The sequence below is a fragment of the Danio aesculapii genome, chromosome 18 (assembly GCF_903798145.1).
Source record: "Danio aesculapii chromosome 18, fDanAes4.1, whole genome shotgun sequence".
In the NCBI taxonomy this organism is placed as follows: domain Eukaryota; kingdom Metazoa; phylum Chordata; class Actinopteri; order Cypriniformes; family Danionidae; genus Danio; species Danio aesculapii.
The window spans coordinates 34,820,775-34,833,564 of NC_079452.1; the positions used below are offsets into that span (position 1 = coordinate 34,820,775).

Below are 12,790 nucleotides of genomic sequence, written 5' to 3' on the forward strand. Positions count from 1 at the left end.
TTCAAGGCATATATATAATGATTAGCAAACGAGAAAGAGAGAGAGCGAGAAAGTATGACCTTGTACAGAATACAGAAGTATGTACAGAATATAAAAACAGCTCTACCACAGAACAGAACTAAAGACGTTCATGTGAAACAGTGAATATCATACATTAGAAACTGCATCCCCAATGTTTAGCACATTCTTTGAGAAACATCAGCACCGGCGTCAAAGACAAGCGCATGTTTCCTAGAATACGAGGACTTGATTAAGAGAGGTATTACCTTAGATTCCTTCAGTCCGACAATGTTTTCCACACGAACAGTGAGGGAGGGTTGTTTTATAATACAAAAGTAAAAAAAAAAAGTTTTCCCAATACGCTCTTCCTCATCACTGCAGCTTCATCAACTATCATTCGAGGCCGAGATTATGACTATGACGATGTGTGGCACATACTAACAGCAAAGGCTAAAACACATCATGGCTAATAATGTATGAAACTGCAGGTGAGCAGAAGAAATTGTGAAGTAATCGGATAGGAATCGTACTATTAATTATACGCTCTACTTGGAAGCTGCCTCACAATCAGGTGCATGTTCGGTTAATGTAACAGAAAACTACAGACATAAAAAGGCAACCGAATTTCTTCGTTAAATGCTCTTCTGCTTTATAACCGTGTCCATGAAGAGGAATCTGCCAGAAGGCCAAGATGAGCAGACACTTTACATATATATCATTATGCTGATATATATATACTCAGATGTGCGCTGTTGTGGGGTCAGGTTTAAGACGTGGCTCCTGGAGTGGTGTTGACATTCTGTGTGGCGACCTGTGGTGCGACTTCAATGATGCGGGGTTTGTCAATGATGCGTGCCGTGCGGTGTTGCCTTTCTCTACGATACCAATGATCCAGGCCTGGTGTCCTTCACCGTACTTAGGAGATTTGATCTCAGCGCAAAAACGGGGCTGCTTGCTCACGTGGAAGACAGATCAGCAAACCCTTGCAGGAAGACAATGTGGTAAGAGAAATATTTAAACTGCATTTATTTCCTTTTACCCTCAAATGCATTTATTTCCTGTTTACTTATCCGGCATTCCTTTCTTTAAAAAAATATTGGATTTCTAGTGCGTAGATTATGAATTCTGTCCAGACTGTGAAATGCATGAGTGATGGAGCTGGAAATGTGGGCATACGCGTGAAGAATGACGCGGATTCGGACAGACTCGTTGGCGGAGACTCGCTGATGGTGGCCGAAGAAAGACACCCGAGATCGGCCAGTCCAAGAGGCACGAACGGGATGATGACTCTGAAGCGAGTCCCCACCAGGACGGGCGAAACGTAGATGTGGACCCGGATACCAGGAGGAGGGCGTTCAGCTGGTGCCGTGACTTTCTGTCCGGGTCATGGAAAGCTATAACGGAGCATGACTTCCAGATCAAAATAGTCAGGTGTTTAAACTATCATAGTTATTTAGTGTTCTGTGCTATTATATCTGGGGATTGCCTGGTTTCTGCTCTGCACAATGTATTTGTAGATAAATAAATGGGTAAAATGGGACCGTAAAGATTATACTTTTAATGAAGCATCATAATTTCATGATCATATTCTACTATTGAATTTAATTTCACTTTAAATATGGCAATAATTCTATTTAGATTTTTTTTATCACGTTAAACTGACAAATTATTTAAGATATCAGCATGTTATATATGAGTAAAGTGGCTACTTGTATATTTCAAGTACCTTTTGTGTAAAAAATAAATGGTGAAATATTATTCCGTGGTCATTCATCTTAGAAGATGTATTAAGATAAAATAAAATAACATGTTCTTAGCTCTACTTAAGATATACAAGTCACAATACTATATTTTATCAAATTTTAAATGATTAAAAACTGAGGGGTTTAAAGGCAAAGTGTAAAGATTTAAAATTACAATTAATTAGTATTTTTTTTTTGGCTGCACCATTATATCCTTACTTTAATGTTATCAAATCATTCTCGTCCTAAATATGCCTGACAAGATTTATTGGTATATAAACTTCTGTTACACTATTGAGTATCTTCTCAAAATAATGGTTAAAATGTATGATGAACAATTTGTATTATCTTTTTAGCCTCAGTTATTTGACATTTAGGAAGTCTCCTTATTTCACCTAGTTCTAGTTTTTCAATCCAATCCAATGGTTTTTATACGAGCAACTGATATAAATACTTAAATCATACATGTTATTTTTTTAAGTTGCTTAAAAAAAATGAGTTTCAATGCAAGTTAATCAAGATAAGCAAAGGGATTGTTTTGTATTATTAAAAAACAGGACATGTAAATAGTATTTCTTTTGTAAGAACTGCATTCATACTGCCCACCCTAAACACAACTCTTTAACTTTTCTGATTTTGACTGTAATGTAATGACGCACACTTTATGTGAAGCTGTTTTAGAATGATAATTATTGTGAAAAGCACTACACATGTAAACTTGAATTTTTCTTTTTTACCATGAAACCTCTCCCAGTTGCAATCCATGACTAGAAATTGCTCTATGTTGTATCTGCAGCGGAGGACTCAGCAACCTGCTGTACATGTGCAGTTTACCAGATGATGTTAAGCCTGCGGGGGTTGAACCTCGAAGAGTTCTGCTCCGTATCTATGGGGCTATTTTACAGGTAGGCCACGCTGACAATCATCATTATATGTCAGAAGACCAAAAATCCGGCTGGGAATATAAGCTGATAAGATCCTGTATATTGAACAAGATGTTTATTGCCCAGTGGTTGTTATTCCCTGTGTTTATATAACTAATGGCTATCTAATCATGCTATGGGTGTTTGCTCAAAGGCATTAGTCTCTCTATGTTCACACACACAGGGAGTGGATTCACTTGTTTTGGAAAGTGTGATGTTTGCCATTTTAGCAGAGAGAGAGTTGGGCCCGCGTCTCTATGGCATTTTCCCAGAGGGTCGTCTGGAGCAATATTTGCCAGTGAGTCAAAAATCCAAGATACTATATGCATGTTGTAAAGTTCAACTGTACACAGCTACACTTGAACAATGCAGTCATGCTACATGTTTTAGATTTAACACTGCATATTCAACCAATTTCTGCAAGTACACAGTCCAGTCACATTAATGTAACCAACACCTACTTTGGGAAATGGTCTGGGGAATGTTTTCATGGCATTTCCTGGGTGCTCTCATTATTGTGGAAGCCACGATGGATCATCAGAAGTATGTCTCTGTCCTTGCGGACCATGTTTACCCCTACAAGTAGGGCTGCTCGATTATGGCAAAAATCATAATCATGATTATTTTGTTCATAATTGTAATCACGATTATTCAAAACGATTGTCAGTTAAAGTCAAAATTATTCACCCTCGTTAATTTAATATTTTTTTTTAAATATGTACCAAATGATATTTAACAGAGCAAAGAATTTTTCACAGTAATTCCTATAATATTTTTTCTTCTGGAGAAAGTCTTATTTGTTTTATTTTGGCTAGAATAAAAGCAGGTTTAAATATTTTGAAACTTATTTTAAGGTCAATATTATTAGCCCCTTAAGCAATATATATTTTGATTGTCTGCAGAAGAAACTACTGTTATAAAATCACACTTTAATCTGAATACTAGTATCTTGAAAATGTCTAGTAAAATATTATGTACTGTCATCATAGCAAAGATGAAAGAAATCAGTTTTTTCTTCTTTCCATTAAACAGAAATTGCGGAAAAAGGGTCGCTAATAATTCAGGAGAGCTAATAATTCTGACTTCAACTGTATATACACACAGTTATTTTCCTCCCTGTAAATATTAAGGAAAGGGAAATAAATACAATGGAATAAAATTATGAAACAAACTGCTTTAAGCATCTTCACTGTAAGAACAAATATTTTATTACAGCTACAAAAGTCCTTCAGTCAAGAGCAGTGAGGGATTTTGTCCTTTTGTTGTTTGATTAATAATGATAAAAACAGTCGGCAGCAGGAATATTGCGCGCTGTCACTTTAAGAGCAGTGCTGTTCTGCTTAATTGTTTCACTTTCACATGTCTTTTGATTCTCAACTTGTTTATTACACAAATGAGGGTTAATCAGAATAATCACTAAACACCGCATTTTGACACAAATGTGCATGTACCATTAAATCGCGCACATTAAGATGACTTTAGATGTGTGTGTTCTGCTCATCTCTGAGGCTGAGCGCACACAACAGTATGTGATCTCTTTCACGCATTTAAAAACATGAATGATTCGAATGTACATCAATGAACGATGCACATCCCGTGCTGCAAAAGTTACATTACAGTACATGCTTTTAGTCATTTTTATGTGAAGCTGAGCTTTGCAGAACAACAAATGTGTACAACTGGAAAGAGGGCGGTATATGATGCAATAATCGTTTATCTCGATTAGTGTTTTTTCATAATCGTTAGAAGCCAAAATCGAAATCGAAACTGAATTTCTGATTAATTGCACAGCCCTACCTACAAGCCGATTGCTTTTTCCTTAGCATGATGGCATCTTCCGGCAGGACAATGTGGCATGTCATACAGCTCGCAGTGTAGGTGAGTGGTTCAAATAGCACCAGGATGAGTTTACTGTACTCAGCTGGCCACTAAACTCACCAAACTTAAACCCACATTGTATGGCTACACAACCTCGTGACTACCTTCTAGAACCTCAATGACTCTCTTACATTAATCTGACTGGACTGTGTATGATGTAAGGGAATTATTAAATTTTTAAGGTTTTTGAAAAAACGCTGTATACTGCAATAGTTTGTAGGCCACCATTGCTGCTTTTGTTGTAGTCAAGTACTCACTCATGTCTATAGACTGAACACACAATATGCATACTAATTGCAGAATTATTTTCACATGATAGCAGAGACGATAACAGCATGGTTTCAAAAATGTGACATTCTGTGAATAATCAAAATGCATGAAAAGTTTTCTGTTTCTATGATGAGAGTCAGATCTGTCCCTCTTTCACAGAGCAATCGCTTGCGTACAGAGCAGTTGTCATACTCCCAGATCTCAGCCGAAATAGCTAGTAAGATGGCACGATTCCATGGCATGGAGATGCCATTCAACAAGGAGCCCAAATGGCTGTTTGGAACCATTGACAGGTAAATGTCGTATTAATGTCTTTCAACTATGGTTGTTAACATGCACAACCTTCATCCTTTACTACAAGCTCAGAGGTGAGGTGTATTATACTTTAATGCTTGCATCTATCCTAGATAAATATGTGGATTAATGTTATTATTATTAAAATTCAAATCTAAAAAAGATCATTCCTGCTGATAAAACATAGAAACACTGTCTGAAATAGTTTGATTTGGAAAATACAGACATCACACTTTCTGAATACTTTCAGAAATACAGAATCTGATAATGGAATTGATGTAAGAAATCGCGTTAGATTTCAAAATTATACTTGAATTAAATGTAGATGTTTATCATTTTGGTAGCATGTGTGTTTTAATTGGCATCAGTATTGAAATGACTGTTTGCGTTTGTCCTTATACACAGGTATATGGATCAAGTTAAAACATTAAAGTTTGTGCGTGAAGCTCACATCAAGAAATTTAACAAGCTGATGAAGTACGATCTTCCTGCAGAACTGGAAAGTCTGAGGTGAGAGAGATCTGTACGGTACATAAAAGAAACTGAAAGGATATTTGGAAAACATGTCACTGTGAAAACTGATGATATGGAGGGTTTGATCTATGTAAACAACACCGTTCAAAAGTTTGGGTTCGGTAAGATTTTTCAAGGCTGCATTTATTTCATATAATATATGGAGTTGATCAAATATATTAAACAAATGGCAAAAGTAGATTTTTTAGGAGCCATTACTTCAGTCTGTAGGTCACATGATCCTTCAGAAGTCATTCCAATATGCCAATTTGCTTCTCAATAAACATTTATTATCATTGCTAAAAATCTGCAATGCAATATCTTTCTGGAAACTGAAATGTCTTCTCTGGTTTCTAAAATGAACAAAGTTCAGCATTAATGTCAAATAGAAGCATTTTGGAACTTGATACTTGATATATGCCCTTATTATTACTTTTGATTATGCAATATGCAGAATAATTTTATCTCAGAACTTTTTTATAAATTTGTCCCAAGCTTTTAAAAAGTAGTGCATGTGTGTGTGCATGCTAACACCTTTAGCCCAGTTCCAGGCATCGGTGAGTAACACACTTACAGGAAGCTGCATTCTGCACATACTCAGCCTGCTTGGTCAATCAAACACACGCATATGATTGTGTAACACTTCTCTGAATGAAATGCTTTCGTATGTGTGTGTGTCTGTGTGTTCCTATCCATGCTGTTCTTTCTGTTCAATGTGCTTTTAAACAATCATTTTAAAAGCAGCTTTATAAAACCAATATAATAATGTAAGACATTATCTGTCTTTGGTCAGGTCACTGCTGGCAGTTACCCCTCTCCAGTGGTGTTCTGCCATAATGACGTTCAGGAAGGTAAAAGATCTCATTCACACATGCATGCCAGCCTGATCTGGTGATCTGATATAGCTCTGCCAATCAGTTGTGTTGTACCATTATGTAACATATCTGCCCTTTCACCTATAAAATCACTTTGTTCTGCAGGGAACATTCTCATGTTGGACGGCCGGGAGAATTCAGCTGACAAACTAATGCTTATCGATTTTGAATACAGCAGCTATAATTACAGGTAAAACTGCAATATGTGCATACATGTGAATAAGGGTGATGCAAACAATAACAGGATTTCAGCAAGTCAAAATCAAAGTATTGTGTTAATTGTAAACAGGTCTTGATTCTCTAGTCTCCTTCTAACTCTATCTTTTAATACTCATTGGAATTCTTTAGATTTAATTATGTATATGTTTGTAGTAGGGCTGCACGATATTGGAGTTATTTGACATTGTGAATTTTTTTAATTCTGTGATTGTATATTTATTCATTTTCTTTTCAGCTTAGTCCCTTTTTTAATCTGGGGTCCCCACAGCCAACTTATCCAGCATATGTTTTACACAGTGCATATCCTTCCAGCCGCAACCTAACACTGGGAAACACCTATACACGCTCACATTCAACCTCATACACTACAGCCAATTTAGCATATTCAATTCACCTACACCCGCATGTCTTTGGACTGTGGGGGAAACCCACGCCAACATGGGGAGAACATGCAAACTCCACACAGAAATGCTAACTGACCCAGCTGGGGCTCGAATCAGCGACCTTCTTGCTGTGAGGCGATCGTGCTACCCACTGCGCCACCGTGACACCCTCTGCGATATATTTAAATAATTTTATTTGCAAAGTCATTCATTTTGATTGATTGGGATGATTTTGTAGGGGGGTGAAATATAAATATATATGTTATGTAATTTATTATATTCATATAATAAACAAACTAGTCAAACACAATGGAAACATTATTCAGGTAATCAAATGTAAAATATCGTTCAGTAGTTTAGCATATAAATAAATCAATATAATTAATTTATTAAACGTATTAAAATACTTTAAACTCTTCACAGTCCTTAAAAACACATGCAGATGATAAACTTTCACTCTTATGGTTCAATTTTGCAGTGTCTCCACATATCTCATGTGTTTTGACCTGTGGTTTCTGGTCATCTATAATCCCAACTCAACATTGCATATCTTGTGGTATGACTATTGTGGATGTACACATAGCGATATCGATGCTCAAACAATATATTGTGCAGCACTAGTTTGTAGTTCTTTCCTAGTCCATATTTAATTAGCTGTATTACGATTACAAATGAGACAAACATTCTTATGTAGATCCTAAATATCTTTCTTAATGGTTTATAAAATGTCTTTAAAAGCCTGTGATATGGTGAAACATGCATAAACCCTGATATTATGTGTTATGTTCAGTGTTACTAGGTGGTTGAAATCCTATGCCCTCATTTAAATTAAGGTTATTGGCGCCTTTGTGAAAAATGTCAATAGCATTTTTACAGTTTAAGATAAATGCAGCTCAGATAACCTGAACTTTAATTTTCTCCCCTAAATGCAGAGGCTTTGATTTTGGGAATCATTTCTGTGAATGGATTTATGACTACACATATGACCAGTGGCCTTTCTACAAGGCAAAGGTGGAAAATTATCCTAACAGAGAACAGCAGGTGAGTAACAATCACCCACACAACATTATTTAGCCTATCATTATTTGACTTAATATTATGCCAGAGTAGACCTAGAGTAGTTCCAGTGTATTATATAATGAGTCACTGTCAAGTAAAAAAAATCAAATCTAAATCATGTACACGAACAAAGCATCACAATGTTGAAATTGTACAATGAGTGTCCAGTATCGGCAGGTAACGTGTATAAATAAAACATTAAAAAATGATAAAAATCGTAACTTTATAATTATAATAAATCAGACTTATTCTTGTCCATTTTTGTACCTGGAAGAGATGCATCTAAATAAAAAAAAAAAACACATACATTAATATTTTAGGACTTAAATGTGTACAAACAGCCTTCCATCAGCACAAATTATATATATTTTTATGCATTATTTTTTGGATTGATTTTAGTCTGACAAGGATAAATTTGTTACACACTCACTGGCCACTTTATTAGGTACAGCTTGCCTTCATAACTGCTTTAATCCTTCGTGGCATAGATTCAATAAGGTACTGGAAATATTCCTCAGAGACTTTTTTTGTCCATATTGACGTGATAGCATCATGTAGTTGCTGCAGATTTGTCGGCTGCACATCCATGATGCGAATCTCCCCATCCACCACATCCCAAAGGTGCTCTATTGGATTGAGTACTGGTGACTGTGGAGGCCATTTGAGTAGAGTGAACTCATTGTCATGTTCAAGAAACCAGTCTGAGATGATTCGCACTTTGACATCCTGCTGAAAGTAGCCATTAGAAGATGGGTACACTGTGGTCATTAAGGGATTGACATGGTCAGCAACAATACTCAGGTAGGCCGTGGCATTAACATGATGCTACTTTGGTATTAATGGGCCCAAAGTGTGCCAAGAAAATATCCCTCCACACCATTACACCACCACCAGCCTGACCTGTTGATACAAGGCAGGATGGATCCATGCTTTCATGCTGTTGATGCCAAATTCTGACCCTACCATCCGAATGTCACAGCAGAAATCAAGACTCAACATTTTTCCAATCTTCTATTGTCCAATTTTGGTGAGCCTGTGTGAATTGTAGCTTCAGTTTCCTGGTCTTAGCTGACAGGAATGACTAGCACCATCTAGCACCAACACCATGCCGCATTCAAAGTCACTTAAAAATCACCTCTTGTCCCCATTCTGATGCTCGCTTTGAACTGCAGCAGATCGTCTTGTTCATGTCTAAATCCATTTAGTTGCTGCCATGTGATTAGCTGATTAAAAATTTTAGTAAATGAGCAGTTGGAAAGATGTACCTAATAAATTGGCCGGTGAGTGTATAACCCAGCTGTCGTTTGGTGACACTGACATCTAGTGGAAATTTTTAGAACTGACGTGACATAAAAAGTGTGTCAAAGGTTAACCCAGTAACTTTTCTATAGAGGTCAGCCTGACTGATACAAGGTTACCTTTTAACAGTGTAATATGCAATTGCCTTAATGTTTATTTAATTGACGCAATATTTGATTTCAAGATTTCAATCCTGATGTGAAGTCATTTGAAAGTCTTTGTAGATATCAGATATCTAGATTTAACAAAAAAGCATGTTATATTTGTATTTTAGTTACATTTTATCAGACACTATCTGTCAGAAAAAGGGGGCGTTTCACCTGCAGACCAAGCCAGGATAGAAGAGGACATGATCATCGAGGCTAACCGGTAGGAATGGTGTTTACTATCAGACTTTTGTTGACATAACATGGGAAGAATGTCTCGGTGTACCGTTTGCTGAATTTTCACCTCTACCTAGTAACCTTTCTCCCTGTTTGTCTTTTTATCTCTCCAACTCACATGCACACAAACAGGTTTGCCCTTGCGTCTCATTTCCTCTGGGGTTTGTGGTCCATCATTCAAGCCAAGCTCTCCAAAATCGAGTTTGGATACATGGTAATCTTTAAAAGACTGTATTATCATTACACGTACAATCTTATATTTCTAATAGTGTATTAAATTATAATGAAATTACCTCACACACTAATCAAATTTATTGGATATTAGTGTAAATATATGTACTTTATATTGAAATTAAGTTTGTGGTTCATGTCATTTGCCATAAATTAGGGAAATTGAAAATTGCATAATGGTTAAGTGCAGTGTTGGGGCAAGTTACTTTTGAAAGTAATGCATTACAATATTGAGTTACTCCTCAGTTAACTACGTAATGCAACTAGCCACTTTTTATGGTAAGTAATGCATTATGTTTCTTTTGAGTTACTTTTGCCTTACTTTTCCTTACCTTTGCCGAGACTTGATCTCTTCTAGAAATAGAGGAGCTCTGCAGTTAACAACACACTGCATGACTTTCTTTTACTTAAAACAAATAATAAGTAGATGTTTTCTTCTGAGAACTTCCTGAACCGAGAACTATACATCCTGTATATACATTTACAATTAGTCATTTAGCAGAGAGTTTGGGAAAGTGATTTCTTCCCTCTTAGGGATGGAACCACGAGGCGACGTTCATTCACAGAACGCAAGTTTCTGGAGGGCACATAAATCTGCTGATTTAAGTAAATAGTAAAATATACAGATTATTGAGTCTAAAGCAGTGTGCTAATTTTGTACATTTTGTTATTAGTTAGGTACAATCACTGTCCATTAAGACAATACTCGTCCTTTTCTTTAATGTGTTATGAACACATTCTCTTATTGATTGCATGATTCAACATAACCAAGTTCATTTTAATTCAGCATTTTTTAAAAAGGCAATTAATTAAAATAACATTTAACTCAAATTACAAAAAAATAACAAATATTATTACTTAGTTTTTTTAGAATGTGTTACTTAGAAATATTATTACGTAACTCATGTTACTTGAAATGCATTACCCCCAACACTGTTTATGTATACAGTACATGTTCATCACTGAAACAGCAGGCCTTGACATCTAATTTCTATCTATTTATTTCTGTTTTTCCTTAAGGATTACGCACAGCACAGGTTCGACACATATTTCAAACAGAAGAAGCTCATTTCCTAAAATTGCACTTAGAGAGCGGACGTCAGGATATCATTTTGCCACACGAGCTGATTTTGCTTTATTAATTTTAAAACTATTTAAGAGAGGGCACATGACTGAAGTATGGTTTATCCTGAGATTTCAAGTCTACAATGTATTATAGGGCTGTTCCCTAACAGGAAAAAAAAGTTTAATAAAAAACACAAATTTACAATTTTTGATTGTAAACTAGATATAATTCACCAACTGCTTGAGCCTGTACAAGAAAAACTGTCAAAATACTTTTATTTATTTATAATAATGTAGCTGCTTTGTTTTTAAAATATGTTTACATTATCCTACACGTGTGGTCAACTATTAATGATCAGTAATAATATCTATGATTCTATTAAGAGTCAGCCTGTCCATCATCGGTTCTGTGTAAAACCACAGGGTCCAAATGAAATCTCTGCATTTTAATGCCCTAGTTTCATTTACTAATTTTGTCTATTTTTGGTTGTTTATTTATGTTTGTTTATTCTGTCATTTGGAATGGGGGGCACTTATTTTCCTCCCCAACAGTGTTGAAAAAAAAAACTACTTCTAAAATCATGTTGCATCCATATATTTACAAACTGTGAAATGTATTGTACATCTTTTTTAGCTCAGGATTTCCATGTTAATGGGTTTCAGAATGGCACATACATTACTGTTTTTTTTGTCTCCAAATTATATGGCTGTTTTTCGTTTAGAGATTGCTAAAAAAAAAAAAAAGATGAGCTTTGCTTTTCTGCGTTTTACTAAGGATTTGACCAATGCTTGCCAATCTACCAATCTCTCATATTGATATGTAGCAATAACTATTTCTACAACCGTCTTGTACACTGAAAAAAGTGTTGCATGCAAAACTGTTGCAAACAATGTATTTGTGTTGAATTTAAACAAACAAATTAAATTTAATAATGTTCAACTTAATTTGTTTGCTTAAATTCAGCCCAAATAAATTGTTTACAACTACTTAACGTAAAAAAATTGAGTAAATCCAAGGAATCATCTTTGAATAATTTTTTTTCAGTGTATTAATTTGTACATATACATAAGTTTAACCTCAAGAACTGAAGTGTATGTACTGACAAATGCATCGCTCCCATTTCTAAATATGAGGAACTGCTAAAGTTTTCCTGTTATAATTCTTTATTGCTTAATTCAATATCTGTTTTTACTCGTCCAAAAGCAAGTATAATTGATTTAGTTCAACAACTTTTGGGATCATTAAGTACACAAATACTAGCAATATTTTGTAGGAATCATATTGGGAGCATTTGACGTGTCAAACTGATGCTCTTGTATTTGTCCGTGCCGAATAGATACTGAGGTACTGAAGAGTTTTGGGGTCAGCCCCTCTAACAAGCACCCAGTCTCATATTCTTAATATGAAGTTGAAACGGCACAGTTAAAACTAATGTTTATTATTTCTGTATTGTTTTGGCTAATTCAGGTTATACTGTAGACTTCTCTCTGGTATATTTCTCTTTGTTCACTGTCTGCAAGCATCCAATATTTTGATCATTAAAAAATCATAAAAATCAAGCTGATGTATGAATGTCATCTTTGAAATGTATAAATGATAAGCTTCCTGTGTTTGTGTGAGAGTTTGATGTCTGTTAAAGCATATTTTTTAAATGT

The 12,790-nt window shown here is 35.4% G+C and overlaps 1 protein-coding gene across 1 annotated transcript; it reads left to right on the forward strand.

The window, feature by feature from the left end:
* The first annotated feature begins 1,085 nt into the window (after nt 1-1,085).
* Nucleotides 1,086-12,723, forward strand: LOC130246042 (choline/ethanolamine kinase-like). The gene is given in 13 exon segments (XM_056478885.1): nt 1,086-1,275; nt 1,278-1,431; nt 2,539-2,647; nt 2,850-2,963; nt 4,973-5,106; nt 5,513-5,617; nt 6,414-6,421; nt 6,424-6,471; nt 6,601-6,685; nt 8,030-8,138; nt 9,730-9,824; nt 9,971-10,052; nt 11,090-12,723. Coding segments are annotated over 13 exon segments (1,257 nt in total). The 5' UTR covers nt 1,086-1,118; the 3' UTR covers nt 11,147-12,723.
* The last annotated feature ends 67 nt before the right edge of the window (nt 12,724-12,790 follow it).